Source organism: Tursiops truncatus, chromosome 15, assembly GCF_011762595.2.
Source record: "Tursiops truncatus isolate mTurTru1 chromosome 15, mTurTru1.mat.Y, whole genome shotgun sequence".
NCBI lineage: Eukaryota > Metazoa > Chordata > Mammalia > Artiodactyla > Delphinidae > Tursiops > Tursiops truncatus.
The window spans coordinates 60,952,907-60,974,017 of record NC_047048.1 but is presented as its reverse complement, the minus strand read 5'-3'; the positions used below and the strand labels follow the sequence as shown (position 1 = coordinate 60,974,017).

The following is a 21,111-nucleotide window of genomic DNA, read 5'->3' as shown; positions in this document are numbered from 1 at the left end:
CTACGAGGAGGCCGGGGTGACCACAAGGGCATCCTGGAATTGAAGGAGAAAAGTCAAAAAAGTTTTTTTAACATTCTGCCCTTTTGTGGTTTATGCTAGTTTATCCTCCACAAGGTGACTGCTGGTATTGGGGGTCATGACCTTGAACTCACTCATAAAAAATTCTTGGGAGGGTCAGAGCAGGAGCGTCTGTGTGTGAACAGTGACACCATGCAGGGGCCTGGGGCACAGGTAAAGTATCTGAGTGCAAAGTCTGGGGTTATATAGGACTGTTGTCCCCAGGCCCAGCAGATTAACAAAACTCCCAAGAAGTTTTGGAAAATGTAGATTCCTGGCTGTATCCATTGGGTCCCAGGCAGCTAAATTTTTAACAACAGTCTGCCTTTTTTGAGGAAACTAAGTGTGATACAAGGAATGTAACCTATTAGATTTCCCCCAACATTCTATAATGATAATTTTCAAATATACAGCAAAGTTGAAAGAATTTTATAGTGAACACTTGTATACTCATCACCTAGATTCTACCATTAACTTTTTAAAAGCCATACTTGTTTAATCTCGGATCTGTCCTTTTTTTGGGGGGCCATGCTGCGCATCTTGTGGGATCTTAGTTCCCCACCAGGGATTGAACTTGGGCCCTTGGCAGTGAAAGCACGGAGTCTTAACCACTAGACCGCCAGGGAATTCCCTCAAATCTATCCATTTATTCATTCCTTTGACTAGATTTTAAAACATATTACATTGTGAGGCTATAAAAAGGATATCAGTGTGCTGCTAGTCCAAAACAAATTAATAGAGCAAAACAGGAAATTTGGAAAAAGCAGATCCAAAGTGTGAAATGATACCTTTCTAACCCGAACTGCAAATGATGCTTTGCAACTTGATTAAAAAAAAAAAAAAAGGACAGTTGCTAAATGCCCCCTAATAAGAGATACATGAGATCTACTAAGCTCCAGCCACCCAGCTGGATGGACACCTGTTGTGTCCATCCAACATGAATTAAATGCAGTATGTGTCTTAGATAAACTGCTTATATTATAATTGAATCATTGTATATAGTTCATTAGTGCATGGCTGGCCTGCATATTTAGACACCTGCTGGTTTTATGGGTAAGGAACCTGGGCTCAGAGAGGCCAAAGGATCTGCCTGAGGGCCCCTGGCTAGAGAGAGAGGCAGAGTTAGCATTTGAACTGGTCCTCTGGTCCCTGAGTCTAGACCCAGCCTAGGTATCATGCACAGTATGCTGTCATAATTCTCCATCAAAGCCAGCTGAAGCATGGACACAGTTTTTGAGGCTGGGCAGCTGAAAATGAGTCAAATGTCGCCTTGCCTTTGAAGCCAGTTAACAAAGCCTCCTACCCTTCCCTCTGCCAGGTGGGATGACAGGTAAGATAGAAAAGGCTGGAGGTTTATGACTCCAGGCTAGGACAGCCATCCTCTTCCGCTTACAGATGAGGACGTGAGGCCCTGAGAGAGAAGGGACTTGCCCAAGGTCCCCCATAAGTGACCGGAGGGACCAGGATTGGAGAGCAGCACCCACCTCCCATCCCTGGGCTCTCCCTGCGACTGTATGTTTAACCCCACTCACCTCTGTCAGAGACCACGAAACTGCCTCAAATCCCAAGGCCTTCACCATTGACACTGAGATCCCGGATCTTAATTTGCCTGAAATCACAAGTGTGGTCAGAGAATGGTGGGCCTGGGGTGGGATTGGGCAGCTGTGGGAGGCTCACAGTTCCTCGACGTGGCACTCCCGACTCAGACTGCCCCTTTTGCCTCTCCCTGTTCTCCAGCCCTAGCATCCACCCAGCCTCATCTCCCCATTTTTTGTCTCCAGCCCCAGCTTCTGGCTGCTCCTAAAGGTACCCTCACATCCTCTCCTGCTCCTGCTCAAGAAAGATCAGGGCCTCCTATCATCCACAACACGTGCCTATACTTTGAGATTTCTTACTCTGATAAAACAAAGACATGACAAAAGTCAGAGGTTACCAATTCTCCCCATCCCCAAGACCTGGGGCTGAACGGGAATAATTCCAACCTTTTCTCTTGGCTTCCTCCACTACTGACACGAATAACAGCCAACAACAGCAAAGGCTAAGAACTGTTGAACACTGACTGTGTCAGGCGCCCCCTCTCTGCCCCCATACACACATCTTCTCCTTTATGCCTCTGAGGAAGGTGCTCTTATTTTCACATTTTACAGAGGGAGAAACTGAGGCTCAGGATGATAAGGCAGCTTGTCCAAGGCCAGGCAGCCAGCAAGAAGGGGAATCAGCACTTGAGCCCGGGTCTATCGGAGGCACATTGGGTGTGCTCTAGTTGTCTGTTTCCACCTCTGTCTCTCTCCTGCTGTCAGCCCTGTGAGCCTGGGGCATTGCCATGCATGCCTAGGCTCTGGCATGAGTGAAGGAATTGGGCTGGGATGCTGGAGATGGGAAAGCTTATTTCCAGGTGGGTGACCTGGAAGACTTCCTGGAGGAGGCAGAATTAGAACTAGGCTCTGAGGATAGGTGGAAAATAAATGAAAGGGGCCCCAAGTGGAGACACAGGCAGGAGAAGTAAAGCACCTGCCCTCAATGCCCTGGGGACCAGGGGGATGGACAGCAAAGGGACGCACCGTTCTCGTTTGGCAGCAGGACGGAGGCAAGGATCTTGGTGGTGAAGTCTTTCAGAAGTTCAGGCTGTGAAAGAGAAGGGGCCCCATCACCCTGGCTGAGAATCTGAAGTCCTCCCAGCCATTGCTAGGATGGGCACAGTCCCGCCCTGTGGCGAGGGCAGCTGGTGGAGATGCTGAATCTCAGGTTCCTGACTGGTCAGAACTGCAAGGGTTCCATGGACAAGACAGGCTGTGGGGGGAGGGGTGGGGCACAAACCAGGTGACCCCAGATCCAGCAGGTAGGGGACTGGCGTACGTTTGTGGGATGCATCCCTCGCCCCCAATCTCAAGGGCTCCACCGCTCTGTTTCAGCAGAATTCTCCAAGGGAATTTCACCCTGTTTCCCGAGTTTTTGACTTCTCAAGGGAAGCCAGAAGTCCTGATTTTCATGTGGAAACCTCCCCATTAAAAAATATTTGTCGGGCTTCCCTGGTGGCGCAGTGGTTGGGAGTCCGCCTGCCAATGCAGGGGACACGGGTTTGCGCCCCGGTCCGGGAAGATCCCACATGCCGCGGAGCAGCTGGGCCCGTGAGCCATGGCCGCTGAGCCTGTGCATCCGGAGCCTGTGCTCCGCAACGGGAGAGGCCACAGCAGTGAGAGACCCGCGTACCGCAAAAAAAAAAAAAAAAAAAAAAAAAAATTTTTAAAAAAAAATTAAAAGAACAAAAGGGTGGAAAAATTTGCCCCTCTCCAAAACATAGAAACAAATACCCCACCACAGCAGAAGACAGGATTCAGCCAATTTGAGATCTCTGATTCAGTCTGACTCAGGGAAACTGAGGACTGGGGGGAAGGGGCTGCCCAGGGTCACCACTGAGGTGAGTCTATATGAGCAAAATGAGATGTGAATAAAGATTTGTTTCTGATTTAGGGTCAGAACTTTACAGAAGGGAAGTCTGTGTGTATCTGTGTGTTTGTGAATGTGTGTATTCTCAGCTGTGTCTGGCATACAGTAGGTGCTCAGTAAATACCTGAACCAGGAGGTTGGACTTTGAGGCTGAGATCGGGGAGGCTGGCCAGCTCACCATGGGGCTGCCCGTGGGGACCTTGTTCAAAGCAAATCCTGGTCAATGTCTGCTTCTGAGATGGACTGTCCTCGGCAATCCCCTGCATACCCAGGGAAAATGTGTACATACTCACATTGAACAGGCCAATGGCTGAGTTCATCAGGTGAATCTGATCAGAGCTGCAACAGAAGATGCCCATGAGGCTGGTCCCTCGGAGTCCCATTCATTCATTCACCAACTACTTACTGAGCACCTATTGTGTACCAGACATGGTGCAGGCTCTGGATGTACAGCAGTGACCCAAATAAAATCCTTGCTTCATGGAGCTTACATTGTAATGCATGGGGGAAGCAGGGGGAGATAGCAAACAAATAGTTGCCCAGAGAGCAGGCAGAAAGATCACCCCCAGGAGTGAGGACCATGGTGGACTGAGGAGCTCTTTCTCCTTCTAAAGGGGGTACCTAATTCCTAGCTCCACTGTTTGTTGCCATGTAGGAATGCAGGCCATGGCGGCCAGATACTCTGATTTGTATATGTTGGCGACTAATTTATATTAAAAAACCTAACCCTATGTGAGCTGATGAAAACACATCCATGGGCTTGATTTGTCCCAGGAGGCTCCAGTTTGCAACCCCTGAACTCCCTTTGGGGCAGCAGGAGGGTGGTGGGATGAGGGGAGGACAGGCAGGGTTGTAGGAGGCAGCAGGAGCCGTGTGCTGCTGGGCTGGGCTCCGTGGGGGCTCAGCATCTGGGCATGACTGTCACTGCCACTTTCTTGGTGTCCAAAATGGGCTGCCCCAGGCCGAGGGGATGGTGCTGGGCGGCCCCTTCCCGCGTGGCCAGGGTCAGCCTGCCCCGTGACTGCTGCAAGGCCATGTCCCTCTGCTTTCTCTCACACTCAGTCCTTGACAGTAGGACAGACCCGGCAAGACAGCCTCTCTGCCTGTCCTGAAGCAGCCTTCACTCACGCTGTCACCCCAGAGGCTCAAAACACTGGGTGTTTAAAGAAACCAGTGGTCACCAGACAGGACTCATTTTCATCAGCAGAATCTTCACAGTGATTTTCATGTTTACCTGATTTTGTTAAAGTAGAGCATAAGTAGGTCACCTCTCGTGTAAAACTGAGCTTCTGAGGTGGCTTCCTGCAACAAGAGAAACCCAGGCCCCATTTATTTAGAGGATGTGTCAGGTGTAGAGCGTGGGGTTCTGCGAGGAGGCTCTGGGACCAAGCTGACACCGTCTGAATCTCAGCTGTTGGCTGTGACCTTGGGAAAGGGTCTGACCTCTGTGGGCCTCAAATTCCTTCTTTATTGGGCTGGTACCTGTACCCACTCCCCATTGAAGAGACTGCACAGAGGATTACTGATCATGACAATGATGACAGTAGCCAATACACACAGAGCCCTCACTGTGTGTCAGGTGGTGTTTTAAGAGCTTTATCTGATCATCTCCTTTGATCCTCACGACTCTTGTGAAGTGAGTCCTATTATTACCCCATTGTAGAGGTGAGGAAACTGAGGGGCAGACAGGATGGTAAATCTTAACCGGTTATTATTATTGGAAAGGTCAGAAACAGCCAGGCCTGAAACGCAGGTGCCGAAGATATCCATCATCTTGACCCATGGGCTGGGGTGAGCCCAAGTGCCAGGCTCCAGCTCCAGGGCAGCTGCACCCAGAGAACAAACTTCTCCTGCAGGCCTGGGCTTGGTGACCTTTTGAAAAGTGCCTGCCATTGGCCATGGAGGGGAAGTCCCCAGGGAGTGAGGCTGGCCAGGGGCAGTCCACTTCCCCTGCTGGTTGGGGGCTCAGAGTATCCTCCCACACAGGAAACCAGGGCACTGTGCATCCTGGAGTTGTGTGAATGGTGCCCGCTGACGTGGCGTGTGGACAGCCTGCACAGGACATGCAGCGACCCTCCTGTGAGGAGAGTGTAACGTTAGCCTCCAACAACCAGGTGATGTCCAGATACCTCGGCCTCACTTATCCAGGGCCCAACCATGAACCTTGCCTCGTCTCTTTCTTCTCCCTGTCCTCTGTAGCATGCAGCTGGTGGCCCACTCAGATCCATTTTTGGGGTGGGGCATCATTCTTCAGCTGAATGCAGCTGCGAACAGTGCCCAGCCTTCCCCTTGTCTGGGGAACTGCCCTTGCTGGAGCGGAGCGGCCTTGCTGGGAGGTTATGTTGTGCCTACTCTGGGGACAGTTATGGCCAACAACTGAAAGACAAGGGGGAACAAAAGGCCAACCTTCTTGTTTCAGCCTGGGCTCGACTCTGTGGTGCCGCCATGCTCCAGAGCTCTCTGTGGGGTGAAGCAGAAGTGAGCCTCCAGCTGAGACCACATCCTTGCTCAGTCCTTCTCCTGGGAGCTCTCCCCCAATACATCACTTTTATAAGAGTCTTTGTCTCGGGCCTGTTTCTAAGGGCCCCATCTAAGATACCTTCCTACTGGGCTTGCCCTTTGATGACTCCCAGCCCCATACCTTTACGCACAGGGTCCCCCTATATAGAAGCTCTGAGATCTGACCTGCTGGGGTTACTGCAAAATCAGTTAAGAACTTACTTGGAGCTGATTTAGTTCTGTTCATATTTCAGAAGAGGAATTACCCCTTTCCCTCTCAGCCCTGTGGTTTGGATAGAGCCAAACCCAATCCCCCACTCCTGTGTGTTTGTGTGTGTGTGTCCCAGCTCAGAAAATTTACATACTTCGTTTTTCTGGCCACACTGGTTGGTTCATGAGTGGGCATTTGACCCTAACTCAGCCAATGAGAGTCAGGTTTGGAAGTTCTGCTGGAACTACTGGGAAAGAGAAGCTTTTCCATTGGGGTTGCCAAGCGGATAGGTTATAAGCCTGATGTAGCTTGGGGGCACTTCCATGAAGGGATAACCTGCCTGAGGATGAAGGTAGCACAAAGAAAAACAAGGGAAGAGAGAAGAATGAAGATGACATTGCTTGAACGCCTGGATCCAGCTATTCCTGAAGCTATCTTGACCTAGACTTTTCAGTTATATGAGCTAATAGAATTCATTTTGTGCATGTCAATTAAATTTCTGCCCAAAGATCCTGACTAATAAAGAGCTGGGCCCCCAAATCTCCTGATTCTTGGTTCAGAATTCCCTTCCCCTATCCCTCTGAGATAAAAAGAGTGGTGGAAAGGTTTAGCAAAGCAAAAGGGGTGAACAGGAACAGTGGACAGGGGTGTCCCCCAGGTTGCTGCCAACGTCTCAGACAACTGAACTCACAATGCCCAGGGTGAAGAAGGGGTGGTAGGCTTCATTGGTGGCAAATACTTCCAGCATGATCAGTTGGGCCACCTTGGCATGGCCCTGGTCCGCAAGGAGCTCTGGGGTCTTCTGAGTCAGGATCTTCACGATTTGTGTGCGCCCCAGCTGATTTGCTGCCTGAAAGGACATCAGACCCACATGTGACCTCCCAAGTGCCTCACCATGGCCTGCCGGCCCCATGCAGCCCCATGTGGTCTGGCCACTGTCAACCTTCCTGGACTCCCTGCTTCCTCAGATCTTGGAATAGATTGTTGCTCTCCCCATCTCACAGCCTTTGGTTTTGCTTCTCCCTATATCTGGAATACTTTTCCCTTCAGGGAAGCCCCTCCTAATCCCCCAGACTCTATCAGGTGCCCCAGTAGTGCTCTCATAACCCCTAGAATCTGTCCTTTGTCATCACACTTGTAACTGAATTACTATCTGTGTAATTATATGATTCAGGTCAAACTGTCCTGTTAGATTGAAATATCCGTGAGGACTGGGACCAGTCTGTTACAGTCACCAGTGCTCGAAGGACAGAGCAGTTCCACACATACTTTACTCCCCAGAGGCCAGTAGACAGACCAGAGCAAACACCCTTCAGGCTGCAGATGGCAAATGGACCAACCTTTTCACTGATCACCTTGATGCTTGACTTCAGCCTGCGGGCCGTCTCAGGAAGCTAAGGAAGAGAGGAAGCCAGAGCAGGTCCGCTGGCGGGGAGAGGGGAGACACACCCCCAGCAGCCCCACTGCTGGGATCCCCCAAACCCCAGAAAAGCTGGGAGGACCTGGTGGTCCAGTGCACATGTCTGTCCCTGGTGGGAAACATCCCCTATGTCAGTGGCTGTGGAGAATGAAGTCCCCGCCAGCCTGGACTTTTATTGTGGGTTGGTGGTGCTCGTGGGTCTGTGGGCGGCTGGCTCCCTGTTCTGAGGACATAGAGAAGCAACCGAATTCTTACTATAGTCATGAATGTGGTTGCTGGTGACCACTCCCCTTTTCTTGTCATCCCAGCCCCTCACCCTGACTTCTAATCCCCGAGATCTTGGTGATCTCTTGTCTGTCAGCTGACCTGAAGTCCTGTCCCACTCCCCTAACTTTGGGCCAACCCTATCCCCTTCTGGGCCTCGATTTCCCCATCGGTCACCCCGGTGAGGTGGCACACTCCAGTTGACTAGGGGTGGTTTTCTGTTGTGCTGGTTTGATCAGGATTCTGCGGCTGTGTCGGCATCCAGGGTCAACAGGAAGGAGGGCCCCGAGAGATTAGTGATGTCTGCCGTGGGTCCTGCAGTGGACGGCGGTGGTGCAATCACCATCCCAGGGCCAGTCAGAATCTAAAATGCCCTTTGGACAGGCCTGTTATTTGGTAGAGGAAGCAGGCATTTCAGGTTCCAGGAGGGCAGAACTAGGACTGGTGCTGGATGTTACAGGGAGGTTTTCAGCTTTGGAGTTATATATCAGAGGCAGGGTCTGTTCGAGAAGGGAGTGAGCTCTCCATCACTGGAGGTATGTAAGCTGAGCCTGACAGATGGTGCCTGCTTAGGGGTCCTTGTGTCCCCGTTGATTCAGGAAATCCCCATAATGCGGCAGAGGTGGCTTCACGCTCTGTCCCATGCTGAGGCTTACCACATAGTCCAACAGGACCATGAGTTCTTCTGGAGGGAGCAAGGCAGCTACTGCAGCATTCACTATATCCTTCCTCATGGTGAGGCTGAAAGGGCTGTGGTATAGGGAGGGCAGATTCAGGGAATCCACACTGTCATTGAACAGCTTAGTCACCTTTCCTTCCGAGTCCACCAACTTGGCCTAAGGAGACACAGAGCAGAAAGTTGTCTGGGAACTTTAACTCCACGACGTATCCAGTAATAACCTAGAAGGAAATGACACCATTCAGCTTGTTTCCCTTTTTGCATTTGCTGCCAGGAAACTCAGCCTGGCATTCAGTGCTTTGCTGTAGATGATGACTTATCTCAGGTGCCTAGCAACATCTACTGCACTTGCACCCCTCAGGTAATCTCTGATTTTTAAAAAATCTAGATGTCTTATGTGGCATTTAGGTTTCAACTTCTCAGATACCTCACAAACCCTTTAGATGAAGGGAAAATTCAAGACTGCAACAGAACGGATGGAAATGTTTGATGCTGCTGTTTTCCAAGGATCCATGAAAACTGGTCTGAGATTCACGCTCCGTTGCTTGAACTGGTCCCTGAGGGCATCCAGCCCCAGTGTGGGTGGGAGGCTCCACATTTTATAGAGAACTGATGGTTACTGGTTTCTTGCCAGGCCCCATGCAGCCTCATTTCTTCCTCTCCTTGGTGACCATTGTTATTACATTTTACAGATCAGGAAATTGCGGCTTAGAGGGGTGAAGAAACTTGCCCAAAGTCACACACCAGGGAGCTGTGGAGCTGGGAGAGAAACTTAGGTCTGTGTGATCCTCAATGATGTGTCTCCATCCTGGGCTCTTGTTCAAGGTCACCAGATATTTGAGGAATGGAAGGGGCTTGCCTGCAAGAAAGGCCAAGAACCCCACACACTCTGGACCCTGACTGGAAAAATCAGGGTTGGAGGAAATCAGGTCACTGGGGTCCATGTTCTGTGTGTGGCTTCCAGCTGCTGATTTTTCTCCATCAGAATGGTTTACATGGGACACATTCAGTCTGTTGAGATTCTTCTAAATCAGCCTGTGTGTCCTAACTGTGACTGGCATTTTTCTCCCCTGAAACACACCCATGGTGTCTGACCCTTGGGGGTCAGAGAAGGGCAGTGATGTCCCCACTTTCTCCTTGAGGTCCCATGACACTCACCCCCAGGATGAGATGAACAACATTATGGTCGATGGCAGGAGACATAAAGTCAAACTCCAGATGGTCAGAGTTGAGAGAAACAGGCACTGCTCAGGGAGAAGAAGAAAGTTCTGTGAGGGCGGAGGACAGTATTGGATGGGATGGTTTGGGGCTGCTTTGGGCTGGGACAGCATTATTGCATGAGGTGGAGTAAGGGGAGGGGCAGGCGTAATGATGATGTTGATAAGGACCATGATAAAAATGATGATGGGGCTTCCCTGGTGGCGCAGTGGTTGAGAATCTGCCGGCTAAGGCAGGGGACACGGGTTCGAGCCCTGGTCTGGGAGGATCCCACATGCCACGGAGCAACTAGGCCCGTGAGCCACAACTACTGAGCCTGCGCGTCTGGAGCCTGTGCTCTGCAACAAGAGAGGCCGCGATAGTGAGAGGCCCGCGCACTGTGATGAAGAGTGGCCCCCGCTTGCCACAACTAGAGAAAGCCCTCGCACAGAAATGAAGACCCAACATAGCAAAAATAAATAAATAAATTAATAAACTCCTATCCACAACATCAAAAAAAAAAAAAAAGATGATGATGATACTGACTGACATTTATTGAGCATATATCAAGCACCAGGTAATGTGTTAAACTTTTACATGTGTTAGCTCATGGAATCCTCACAATAACCTTAGGAAGTAGGTCCTACAATTACCCTCATTTTACAGATGGGGAAAGCAAGGCTCACGAGAGTGAAGTGACTTGCTCAAGGGCATACTGTGAAAGGATCTGAACCCAGTCGGTCCTATGCCAACGTTCTGGTTTGGAACAAAACTGACCTACTGCTTATACCTGTCTACCTCCCCCACCAGACTGATCTGCACGCCCCCCCAGGGTCTGGGTCTGTGCTAGGGATTGCGTGCGTTTGCCTTGGGATTCCCCACCTGGCCGCCAGATGGCGGTGGCGTCTCATGTGCCCGGGCGGAAAATGGAGAGGACAAGGGAGGGGCGCAGAGGCGGACGGGGAGCTGGTCGTTGGTCTGCCTACTCCTCGGGGAGGCCTCCTGCCCTGCCCCTGGGGAGCAGGGAAGCCGGACAGACTTGGGTTGGAGCCCCAGCAGCCTTGGCTAGCCTCTTCCTGCCTCTGAACCTCAGTTTCCTCATCTTAAAATGGGGATAGAGTAGTATACCGGCCTCATAGGTTGTACAGGACTGGTACCTAGTAAAGTTGGCTCAAATCTGAATTAAACCAGATTTGGAACTTGAAGAATTGGGTTAAAGCCTTCCCCTATCATTAATTTCCTCTGTGGACTTGGACAAATGATTTCATTTCTGAGCCTCAGTTTCCTTATCTGTGAAGTGGGGTAGTGATCCACTCCACTTCATGGAGTTGTCTGAGGAGTCAGTAAGACAGTGTATATAAAACACTCAGCCCAAGGGCTTGGCCCAAAGCAGGTGCTCTATGGGTGCTGAATGCCTATTGATTCCATTCTCTTCTTTCCACTCCTCTCTGGGGGCTTTGAATGAACCTCTTCAGATCCCAAAAGGGTAGATGGTAGAATTTTCTTCTTCCTACCAGTTCCCTCTCTGAGGGGTCCAAGAACTCAGAATTTCACTGTGAGTGATCTGAGGATACAATTTATTTCTTCCCTAGTAGCCCATAGTAGTCTCTGATCATCCATCCATCCATCCATCCAACCATCCATCCATCTATCCACCCATCCAGCACACATCTGTAAGCACCTCTCTGTGCCAGGCAGAGAACCTGCTATGTATCTGGAACTTTCCCATAAACTTTTAAGCCTCACTAACAATTCTGTGAGGTAGGGCTGCATAAACCCCATTTTATAGTTGAGGAAACAGAATAAGGAGGTGGAGTTGGCTTTTTCAAAGCCATGGAGCAAATCAGTGGCAGAACTGGGATTTGAACTTGCGTTTATCTGGGGCACCCACTGGCTCACATAGAACCTTGCACATACTGTGTGCTCATGAAGTCACAGTTGTGGTGATTTCCTGTCTGCTCATCCTGGCCAGGGATCAGATGATTCTTGTCTCACTTGCTCCTGGGCCAAGTTGCTGCTCAAGCCTGATGGGGGGAGGCCTGCCTTGGGCAGGGCCAGGGCCTGGAGGCCAGCTCAGCAGTCAAGGAGAAAGGTATGAGAGAGCGGCGCACCTACCGTTCGTCAGGTTCAGGAGGTCCTCACGCATGTCCTCAAAGGCTGCCTCGATCACAGGGCACAGCTGCAACAGCACAAATGCAGGGCCTCCATCAGCCAGGCGCCAGCACATAGCCCCACAGCGACCCATGCCCAGCTCTCCTGAGCTGAGTCCCATCCCTGTGCCCACGGCCAGCCAGATTTTCACCCATGGGCTTGAGGACTCAGTGGTGCGTCTACGTCCCCAGCCATCACCGCTGCTCGGAGCCCGTCACAGCCTCTGGTGTCACTTGGCATCTTTTGCAATGGTTTGTCCCTTGCCCTGTGTCCAGGGTGTGCCTGTCCTGTCAGCTGTCCTCCCCTCAGACTCATCGTGTTCACAAGAGCCCACGTTTCCATAGGAGGGAAATGGAGAATGCGTTCCTTCATTCACTTCTTGAGTCAACACTAGGTACTGACTTCCTTCCACGTGTCAGGTTAGAATACAGGCCAGCAAGACAGACCCAACCAGACTTGCGAACAATCTCTGTGGGTTTCTAGCTCCAACATATCTCTTTGCCCCCCAAACTCTTCTCCCCTCAAAATTGCAGCAGTTCTCAGCAGGGGAGGATTTTGTCTCCCAAGAGACATTTGGAAATTTCTGAAGGCATTTTCAGTTGTCACAGTTTAGGGGGAGTGTTACTGGCATCTAGTAGGTGGAGGCCAGGGATGCTACTAAACATCCCTCAATGCACAGGACGGCCGCCACAACAAAGAATTAGGGGGCCCAAATGTCCAGAGTGACAACCTCTGGCCTGAGCTGTTCTTCTTGGGCAGGAAGTTAAACAATTGGCTTACTTGACCATGGGGCCCAAACGCCTTGTTCTCTGCTCTAGGCAGCCTGTTTTCCAGGGCAGTGCTCTGAGATTTTGTCATTTTGTCTTAGGTACAATTTCCCCAGTGAAGAACCTTCTCATTGACCACCCATTGCTACTCTCGAGAAATGACAATGCACTTTGACGAATGTTAATTTTTCCTATGAAAATCCTGTTCCCTGCTCCAGCTGCTTTGCCAACCCTGAACCCAGGAAGGATGGAGGAGTTGAGCTCAGAGACTCCCAGCATTCACTGCCTGTTCCTCACGGGAAGGGTGTCGCTGGCACCCTCTGCATCTTCTCCCACAATTCCCCTTCCTTCAGTTCCACCCCTGGGTCTCAACTCTGGCTACGTATTAGAATCCTCCTCTGGGGCAGCTAGGATCCTCCGGGATACCAGGGCCCCACCAGGCCAATTAAATCTGAATCTTTCAGGTCGAGCCCTGATATCAGTATTTTAAAAAGCCTTCCCAAGAGGTTCTGATGTGCATTTGGGATTGGGACCCACATATTTACACTGAAAGGGGCATCAGCATTTTCTAGATGGGCTCCTGCCAGATTTAAACATGCTGCGCCTTTTTCCCTTCATGCCAAGTAAAATATTCATAGGACTGCAGTTTCAAATCCAGTGATTCATGGTGGGAAACCATGATGATTAATGGAATGCCAGTTTTCACTTTATTTGGCTTTTCACCCTTAAAAACAGATATCATGCAAGAACATTTTATAATCCCAAGTTCTTGCCATCTTTTCTAGTGGAAGACACATCTTTAGCTATTAAAGTATAATGCCAGTTAAAATATGATTTTGCTGGAGGCTGGGAAAAAATTTCCAGCTGGGCTCTACTTGAAGAAACTGCCACCTTTAAATAGAAAAAAAAATTTCTTAAGAGAAAAAGTACCTCACATAAGTAAAGCTAAGTTTTACAGAATTATTTACTTTCAGAGTCCTTTCAGAAGGCTCTCTGGAATGGTTTTAAGAAGTATTAAATACGGTGCAGCTATTAAAATAGTTATGATTATCATATCTATCATAGGAAATAGACACACTGTAGAGGATATCAAATAATATTGATGTCGAGTGCAGCCACATAAAAATCTGAGTGCATGTGGGTGGAGATTTGGAAAACAACAGGCAAAAGGAAAAATAACCGCCAAGTTAAGGTTGAAGGATTATGGGTATTTTTCCCCCAAAAGTTTTGGTTATAATAGTGTGTTTTCCATTCAAAAAAGTTTTTTTATTAAAAGTATATTAATTATTTGACAAGGTGTTTTTATTATTTATTTATTTCATTTTGGCCATGCAGCGCAGTGCGGCATGCAGGATCTTAGTCCCGTGACCAGGGATCGAACCTGCGCTCCCTGCAGTTGAAGCGTGGAGTCTTAACCACTGGGCTGCCAGAGAAGTCCCTGACAAGGTGTTTTTAACCCCAGGAGAATCACTGTTGTGAACACATCTTGGAATTTACAGTGAAAATCAATGGTCACGGTGGATGAATCCAACTTATAGAGTTTTAGTTTACCTGTGACATTGAAGGGACATATAAAATGAGATGGATTCGTGTTTATGAATAAGAAACATAAGAAAAATAAGTGCATCAAGACCTGGTGGGTGACAAACCCCTGATGACACAACCAGGATGGTGTGAGGCCCTGGTGTGCTCGAGCCAGCTTGGACCGATTTACGAGGGCCAACTGTTCAATTTTTAGGAATATCTGAGCTTGGTGCTAAAACTGACACTATTAAAAATTAAGTTGTATAAACTTACAATTAAATAAGTTATGCTAAGATCAAAGTCAATGAAAACTCAAAACTCATTACTTCCTAATTATTTTATTTTGCTGTTATCTATTGTTCTTAGCTTATTTACATCTATGGTATCTGCATGGTGGAAGTGCCATACAAGAGTGGGCTACCAGGCATCTCTTCCTGACTCTGCTCAGTGACGTCACACTAGTAGCTTGAAATTGGCAATGGAACGGGTGTTTACATCAAGGAAATCAGTAAATGTTACAAATCAGAGCTCCCTTCCTTCAACCAACCCCTCCTGAGTCAATTGTGAGCAGTTTATCAGCACATCACTGTTCAAGGTCCCCTGGCTGACTTTTGGGAGTTTCATTACCTTGATCTCAAGAATCCACTGCTGAAAGAGTGACCCAAGCCCAGAAGCTTCCCACTCAAGGAAACACAGGTCCCTTAGCACCAGCGTGCAGTTCCATCCCCAACCACAGGGGGAGCAAGCTTTCACAGGCCAGAGAGACCCTGATTCCACTTACCTCGCTTTTCACCAGTTTGGGCAGGGCTGGCACCAGGAGGCTTATGACCTTGTCAGCTAAGGAGTTGAGCAGGAAGGAGCGCCTTCCCAAGAGGAGAAGAGGAGAGAGATGAGGCAGGGTCAGAGATGATCACCCCTCCCCTGTTTCACAGGAGGGGAGACTGAGTCCAGGGGAGGAAGGAACTTGCCCAAGGCACAGGGCCTATTAGAAACAAGGCTGGGGTAGACCCTGAGCCTGGTGTAGACAGTGGCAGACAGTTCTCAGGGACAGGGCCTGGGGCTTGTCTTTAGGAATTCGTGCTGGACACTGGGATGAGGGCAGTTGGCATCCCCCCCATTCTCCTGCTAAGGAGAGATGGAGGGAAGCACCATGTCTTTGAGCATCTTTTGCGTGCCCTGCCCTCAGCTGAGTGCTTAGCGCTGCTGCCCTGTTAATCCTCTCACTGTGGCCTGGAAGGTGAGGCATGGGGAGGGGACTTGCCCAGCGTCACCTGGACAGTAAATGAAGGAGACACGTTTGCCTGACTCCACAGTTTATACCCATGGCTCCACCCTAGTCTACCTGTGTGGTTTGAGGGGCCTAGGAAAGAGCCTCCTCTCCACCTTCAAAAGTTTGCCCCAATTTCTGGCATGATGCCTGAAATCCCATCATTATCACTTCACCCTTGATATCTTGAGCTCTCTTTGACATCACAGATTTCCTGGAGGGAGCTCCAGATCAGGAGTCAGGAGAGATAAGTCCTTTTCCTTCTGTGGGCTTCAATGTTCTCCATCTGTAACATGGGGCCAGGACACCACCTGGCTTCCCTCCCAGGCATGCCAGGAGCCCAGTGGGAGGAGGTCACACTCACTTATGTAGCAGGCTGATGCGCGGCCTCCCGTGGCTGTTGGAGCAGTTGCTGAGGACCAGGCGGGAGTGGTCTCTCTCGCTAGTCTCCACGTGGATGATGGCTTGGGCCTCCACCTCCATGTGCAGCTCCACAATGGTCTTGACCAGGGGCCTGGGAGTGGAGGAGCCCCATGCTGTGAGCTCCATCCCAGCTTCGGGCTGGATCAAGCCAAGCCTGCTTTCCACCTCTGTCTCCTGGCTCTCACTCCTCCCTTCTCAGGCTCCTTGCTGGGTTCTCCTCGTCTCCTCAACTGTTGACTTCATTGTGTCCCAGGCTCAGTTTCTGGATTCCTCTCCTGGTTTAAATCCTCTGCCTATGTCAGTAGCTTCCAAACTTATACTCACTTCTCAAATGTCTCACAGGCATCTCAGGTTTAACATGTACAAACTGAACTATGGCTCCTTCCCCGAATCTTCTCCTCTCATGATCTTCCCTGTTTTGTTTGCTGGCCACTCCATGCTGCCTTGACCCCTCAATCTCCCCTCTCCTCCCGCCCCACCCTGAGCCCCCATTCAATCTGTCAGGAAATCCTGTTGTGTCCTCCGAGACGTATTTGGAATCTGTCTACTTCTCACCACCTTCCTGTTCCTAAACCCCGGTCCATGCTATTATTGTCTCCTCCTGAATTATTGCAGTAGCTTCTGGATAGCCTCCCTGTCTCCACTCTTGCCCCCATACACAGCAGCCAGAGGGCTTCTCGAAGAATGTGAAATCATGTCGTGTCCCTCCTCTGCTTAGAGCCCTGCACGGCTCCCATCTCGCTTGGTAAAACCAAGTCCTCACCTTGACCCACAAGGCCCTGTACGATCTGGCCCCAGATGCCTACTGGGGCACCACCTCACTGCCCCCTTTCCCCGCTCTCATTCCGTTCTGTGAACAAGGCAAGTGCACTCTTGCCTGAGGGCCTTTGCCCTTGCTCTTTCCTCTGCTTGGAACTCTCTTTTCCAGACACCTGCATGGAGGATGGGGGTGGCGAGAATGAGTGGAGGAAACTGTCAGGCCAGCTGTGCCTGACTGAGGGGACACTCACGTGTTGAATCCAGCTACCATGTCCAGGGGAACATTGATCATCAGCTCCCGGCCATCATGTAGGGGTTGCACCTGCAGCTGGTGGATGCTGGCTGAGATGACTTTCAGCCTGGATGGGACACGAGAGAGATGAGATTCATGCCTCATGTTCACTGAGCATCGTCCCCAGACCAGCTTCCCTCCATCTTTCCTGTCTCCAACCCCCCAGTGCCCAGCCAGCAGCTGGACCCAAGCCCTGTGTGCTGACTCCTGCTCAGCACGGTCTTGTCCCCATCCTTCTCCTCTCCCCTGCCCGCAACACTTCCATGGCTCCCCCATCACTTAGGAGATGAATCCAAGCTCCTGGGGCTGACTTGTAAGACCATCTGAGCCCTGGCCCTGCTGATCTCTCCCTCTTGGCCTTGGGGTCTGGGCACCGGCCACTCTGACCCTCACCTCCCCCTGCCCATGCCTTTCCTCAGGCCAGTCCCTCTGCCTGGAATGCCATTTCTTCTTGTCTCCTGGTGAGCATGGAGTCATTGGCTCACCTGTCCCCTCCACTGAGAAGCATCACCTTATCCCTTCACCCTCCCACACCAGGTGACCTTCCTCTGAGGTCACCCCCCTTAGGGTTCCTGGGTCACTCTCTTACGGTTATTGTTACTCCTCTGGGAGCCTCTGAGGGAGAGGCTTTGTTTGAGCCATCCTTCACGGTCAGGCACAGAGCTGATACCAACCAATGCTTGTTGACCGATCGATGGAGCATGCAAAGCGTGTCCCGGGCAGATGTGTGGGCAAAGAGTTAGCTCCCGACTTGGTTCTGCTCCACTTACTGGACGATATGCTTCAGGATGGACCTCACCAGGCTGCCGAATATGCCCCCAGCCGACTCCTTCTTCATGGCACTGAGCAGCGGCAGCTGCCGCAGGGTGTCGACAGCATCGTGATCCTTCAGTTTCTGTGTCAGCCCTGGAGACAGATCCCAGGGATTAGGGTCCAGCAGGGGGGGCGAGAAGGATGGCTTGGTGGGGGCTCCAGGCTGGAAGGGGACATCACTCAGGGCTACGTGGACTGGGATATAAGGTGAGGCTCTGGATGGCTCCATGCTGATCATCTCCACTGTGTAAATGTGGCCTGCAGGACGATGGTCCGGATGGGTTGCTTTCACATGAAGACTGTGGCTGGGCACGGGTGGGACCATTCACACCCTTGAACATTGCCAGCCTCTGCCAGGAGTGTTGGCCAGGACACCCGGCACATGGACCTGCAACTCTCTCCCTAGCCAGGGGCAAACACTCTGGAGCCAAGAGGCAGGGAACTCATAAGGCCTTGTTTGGGGCTGTTTTGCTGCTGAAACTCACTTGCTAATGATTCTCTGACGTCCATATCCTATGGGCCTGTTGTCCAAAGAGCCCCAGGTGCTGAGTAGAGAAAGGAAGAGCCAGGAGCCCTGGGTTCTGGTCACTGTTGGACTTTTTTTCCTGACAGCTGGAGCCCATTTGACTTGTGTGCAGAGCAGCTCAGAGTGCTGGAGAGCTGATGCTCCAGAAGAAAACCTCAGCCAGTGACTGACGGGAACTGGTGTATAAACACCCCAGCTCCCTCCACCCTCGGGCAGGAGGACTTAGGTGTGTCGCCGCCCCGTGGGGAAACTGTATCCCAGAGTCCCTGTGTGTTGGTGCCTCTCAGAGACAAAGTGGGCCTTTTTGCCTGCCCTGTGACAATGGAGCTGGTCCCTGTAAATATTCCTCCTCTGCCAGCTGGCGCACTGTTCAGCACTGTCAGTAGAGGCTCTGGAGGGACATGGGGGAGGAAGGAGCTTCCCCTCCTGGCCCTGGTGCTCCTCTTGCCAGACTCCAGTGGCATCACCTCCCAGAGCTTCAGGCTGTGAGTTGAGTGGACTCCCATGGGCAGCCCGTGCTGGGGGCACCCCAGCTCCCTTCCAGGCAGTTACCCAGGGACAACTTCCCAGTGAGTCAACAGCAATCCCTTTGTCCAGGGGCTGCCCCCCAAAGAAATCCATTTGCTCCTTGGCAGGCAGTTCTCTGCCAGGTGGCCTCAGCCTGCCAACCGTGGACCAGCTCTCACCCTGGACAGCTCAGGGACTTTCCCCACCATTCAAGAGGCTTCAGCACACTCCTCCCATGAGTTCTGGGGAGGATTCTCTCCTCCAAGTTTCTTCATTACTTGGATTTGAGCTCCCTACTGCATCCCAATCCCTAGGGTCTCATTTGGTGTTCTCACTTTTTTTCCTTTTAGCCAATTTTCCAGTATTCCAATTCCTGCTGATAATTCTTTATACAAACCCATCTGTTGGGCTTACTGTGTGGTTTCTGCTTCTGACTGGCCCTGACTAACACAGATGCCCAGTAGGACTGAGCTGCAGCTCCCGGTGGTAACTGGCTTCCCCTTACCTGACTTGCTTCCCGCTCTCTTGCAGGTATTTCCTGGGATCACCTCCAGGACAACCCACCTGCACACGGCTCCTGAACTCAGACTCTGCTGCTGGGGAACCTAAATGGCTGCTCTTCTCCAAGCTCCTTCTGGCTGAAATTCCGCATGCTTGCGTTTCAGCGTGGGCCCAAGGCACATATGCCTCCCCAAAGAGTGTCAAGAGCTCTCTGCTTCCCATCCCTCCTAGGGGTTCCCTCCTCTGGTCACAATGCCTGTCTGGCCCTGCAGGACCTGGCCCATCCCTGCCCATCCAGATGCAGCCCAGACCCACTGCATACAGAGGATTGGTCTCTACTTGCTCCAGGGGGACCTCCAGAGCCCACTGATTTCCTCCCTCTCAGAGGACAACACTGGAGCAGTGGTTCTCAACTGGGGCCATGTGCCCTGGGAGACACTTGGCAATGTCTGGAGACATTTTTGGTGTCACAGCTGGGCCGAGGACGCTGCTAAACAGCTAGAGTGCACAGGACAGCCACCCACAACAGAGGTATTCGGCCCCCAAGGTCAGCAGTGCTGAGATTGAGAAGCTGAGCTGTAGAGGCCATGAAGCTCTTGTTACTTCCTGTAACAAGAAGGTTGTTGTTACTTCCCAACAACCTAGGGAGGCGGACCCTCTTCCAGAGGAGGAAACCGAGGCTCGGGGAGTTACCAGGGCCACAGAGCTGGAGCGTGGTAAAGCTGTGCCCGTGGCCCAGGCGGCCAGACTCCCAGCTGAGGGTCTTTGCTCTGGAGACTAGCTGCGCCCTGGGTCTAACTCAGAAGAGGCGCTCTGGCAAAGGGGTTTAAGTGAGAGCAGCCGGAGAGGCGGTTGCGTCGTCGCACGCAGTGGCCGCACACCCCTTCTGCAGGCCGTGGAACCTCAGAGTAGTGCGTTTTGGAATCGTGGAATTTAAGAAGAAGGGGATCTTGGAATCATGGACTCTTGAAGATCGTAGACACTCCCAAATCTTGTAACTCACCCAATCAAGTCTCACCCAAGACCTGGGAGCCCAACAGTGCCCTGCATACCCCCAGTGATGGGGAACTCTCTCCCTCCTTTGGAGGGCTGCTTTACCTGCCCCCTTGCCTTATGGTGGTGAGGCCTTGGGCGGCCAAGACTTACTTTGTTCGATGACTTCTGGGCCGAGGCTGAGAACCGCAGGAGGGCTGAGAGTGGCTCCCACCAGATTGGCTGCCAGCAAACCACAGAGGAAGGTGAAGGTCCGTGGGCTGGCCATCTTCTTGGGGGTGGGCAGGTGGCCCATGGCACAACCTGGGGTGAGCATAGAGGGCCCTGTTAGCTGGGCAGAGAGACCTAGGCCAGTCCCACCATGCCTGGTGACTTGGGGCATGGAGTCCAGGAGAGGCTGTTTAGTGAGATGGTCAACAGAGTGGGCTCTGGAGCCCTACTGGGTCTCTGTGTCCTTAGACAATCAACTTAACCTCTCTGTGCCTCAGTTTTCTCCTCTGGAAAATGGGTATCATAACCACTACTTCATGGAGTCGGGATTAAATGAGTTAATATCTAGAAAGCATTTGGCACAGTGCCTTGCGCGTGGCAAGCACTTGGAAGATAGTAGCTATTTTCTTACAAGACAAAACAGTGCTCAGGACAAAACACTTCTGCTTCTTCAGTTCCTCAGCCAACTTCACTCCCTGGGGTTCCCCTCTTGCTTTACAAATTTCCAGTCTTTCCGAGCTGCTTGAAGTTCCCAGAACTTACCTTTTTCTCTCCTGTGTGTGCGTTTGCCCTGCTCTTCCTGCTTCCTTATCTGCCTGCTGAA

General features: G+C 51.2%; 1 protein-coding gene across 1 annotated transcript; it reads right to left on the bottom strand.

Annotated features, from left to right (window-relative positions):
• BPIFB1 (BPI fold containing family B member 1) lies at positions 1 to 20,596 on the bottom strand. Its single transcript, XM_019950932.3, has 15 exons — positions 20,451 to 20,596; positions 17,728 to 17,863; positions 16,917 to 17,024; positions 15,848 to 15,997; positions 14,998 to 15,079; positions 11,890 to 11,953; positions 9,736 to 9,821; positions 8,555 to 8,734; positions 7,555 to 7,608; positions 6,906 to 7,064; positions 4,739 to 4,806; positions 3,798 to 3,843; positions 2,619 to 2,682; positions 1,590 to 1,666; positions 1 to 33 (listed from the first exon to the last, which is right to left on the bottom strand). Exons 1-15 carry the CDS (start codon positions 20,590 to 20,592, stop codon positions 1 to 3), a joined length of 1,449 nt encoding a protein of 482 aa, XP_019806491.3. The 5' UTR covers positions 20,593 to 20,596.
• Between the last annotated feature and the right edge of the window lie 515 nt (positions 20,597 to 21,111).

Bases quoted from the DNA above. Each gene is read 5' to 3' on its own strand.
- BPIFB1 (XM_019950932.3), bottom strand. From the start codon at position 20,592: ATGGGCCACCTGCCCACCCCCAAGAAGATGGCCAGCCCACGGACCTTC. The intron at 7,609-8,554 runs GTAAGCCTCAGC...TCTCTTCCTTAG, and splicing joins TGGTCCTGTTGGACTATGTG to CTTCCTGAGACGGCCCGCAG. The intron at 1,667-2,618 runs GTGCGTCCCTTT...TTGTGATTTCAG, and splicing joins CCTGCTGCCAAACGAGAACG to GCAAATTAAGATCCGGGATC.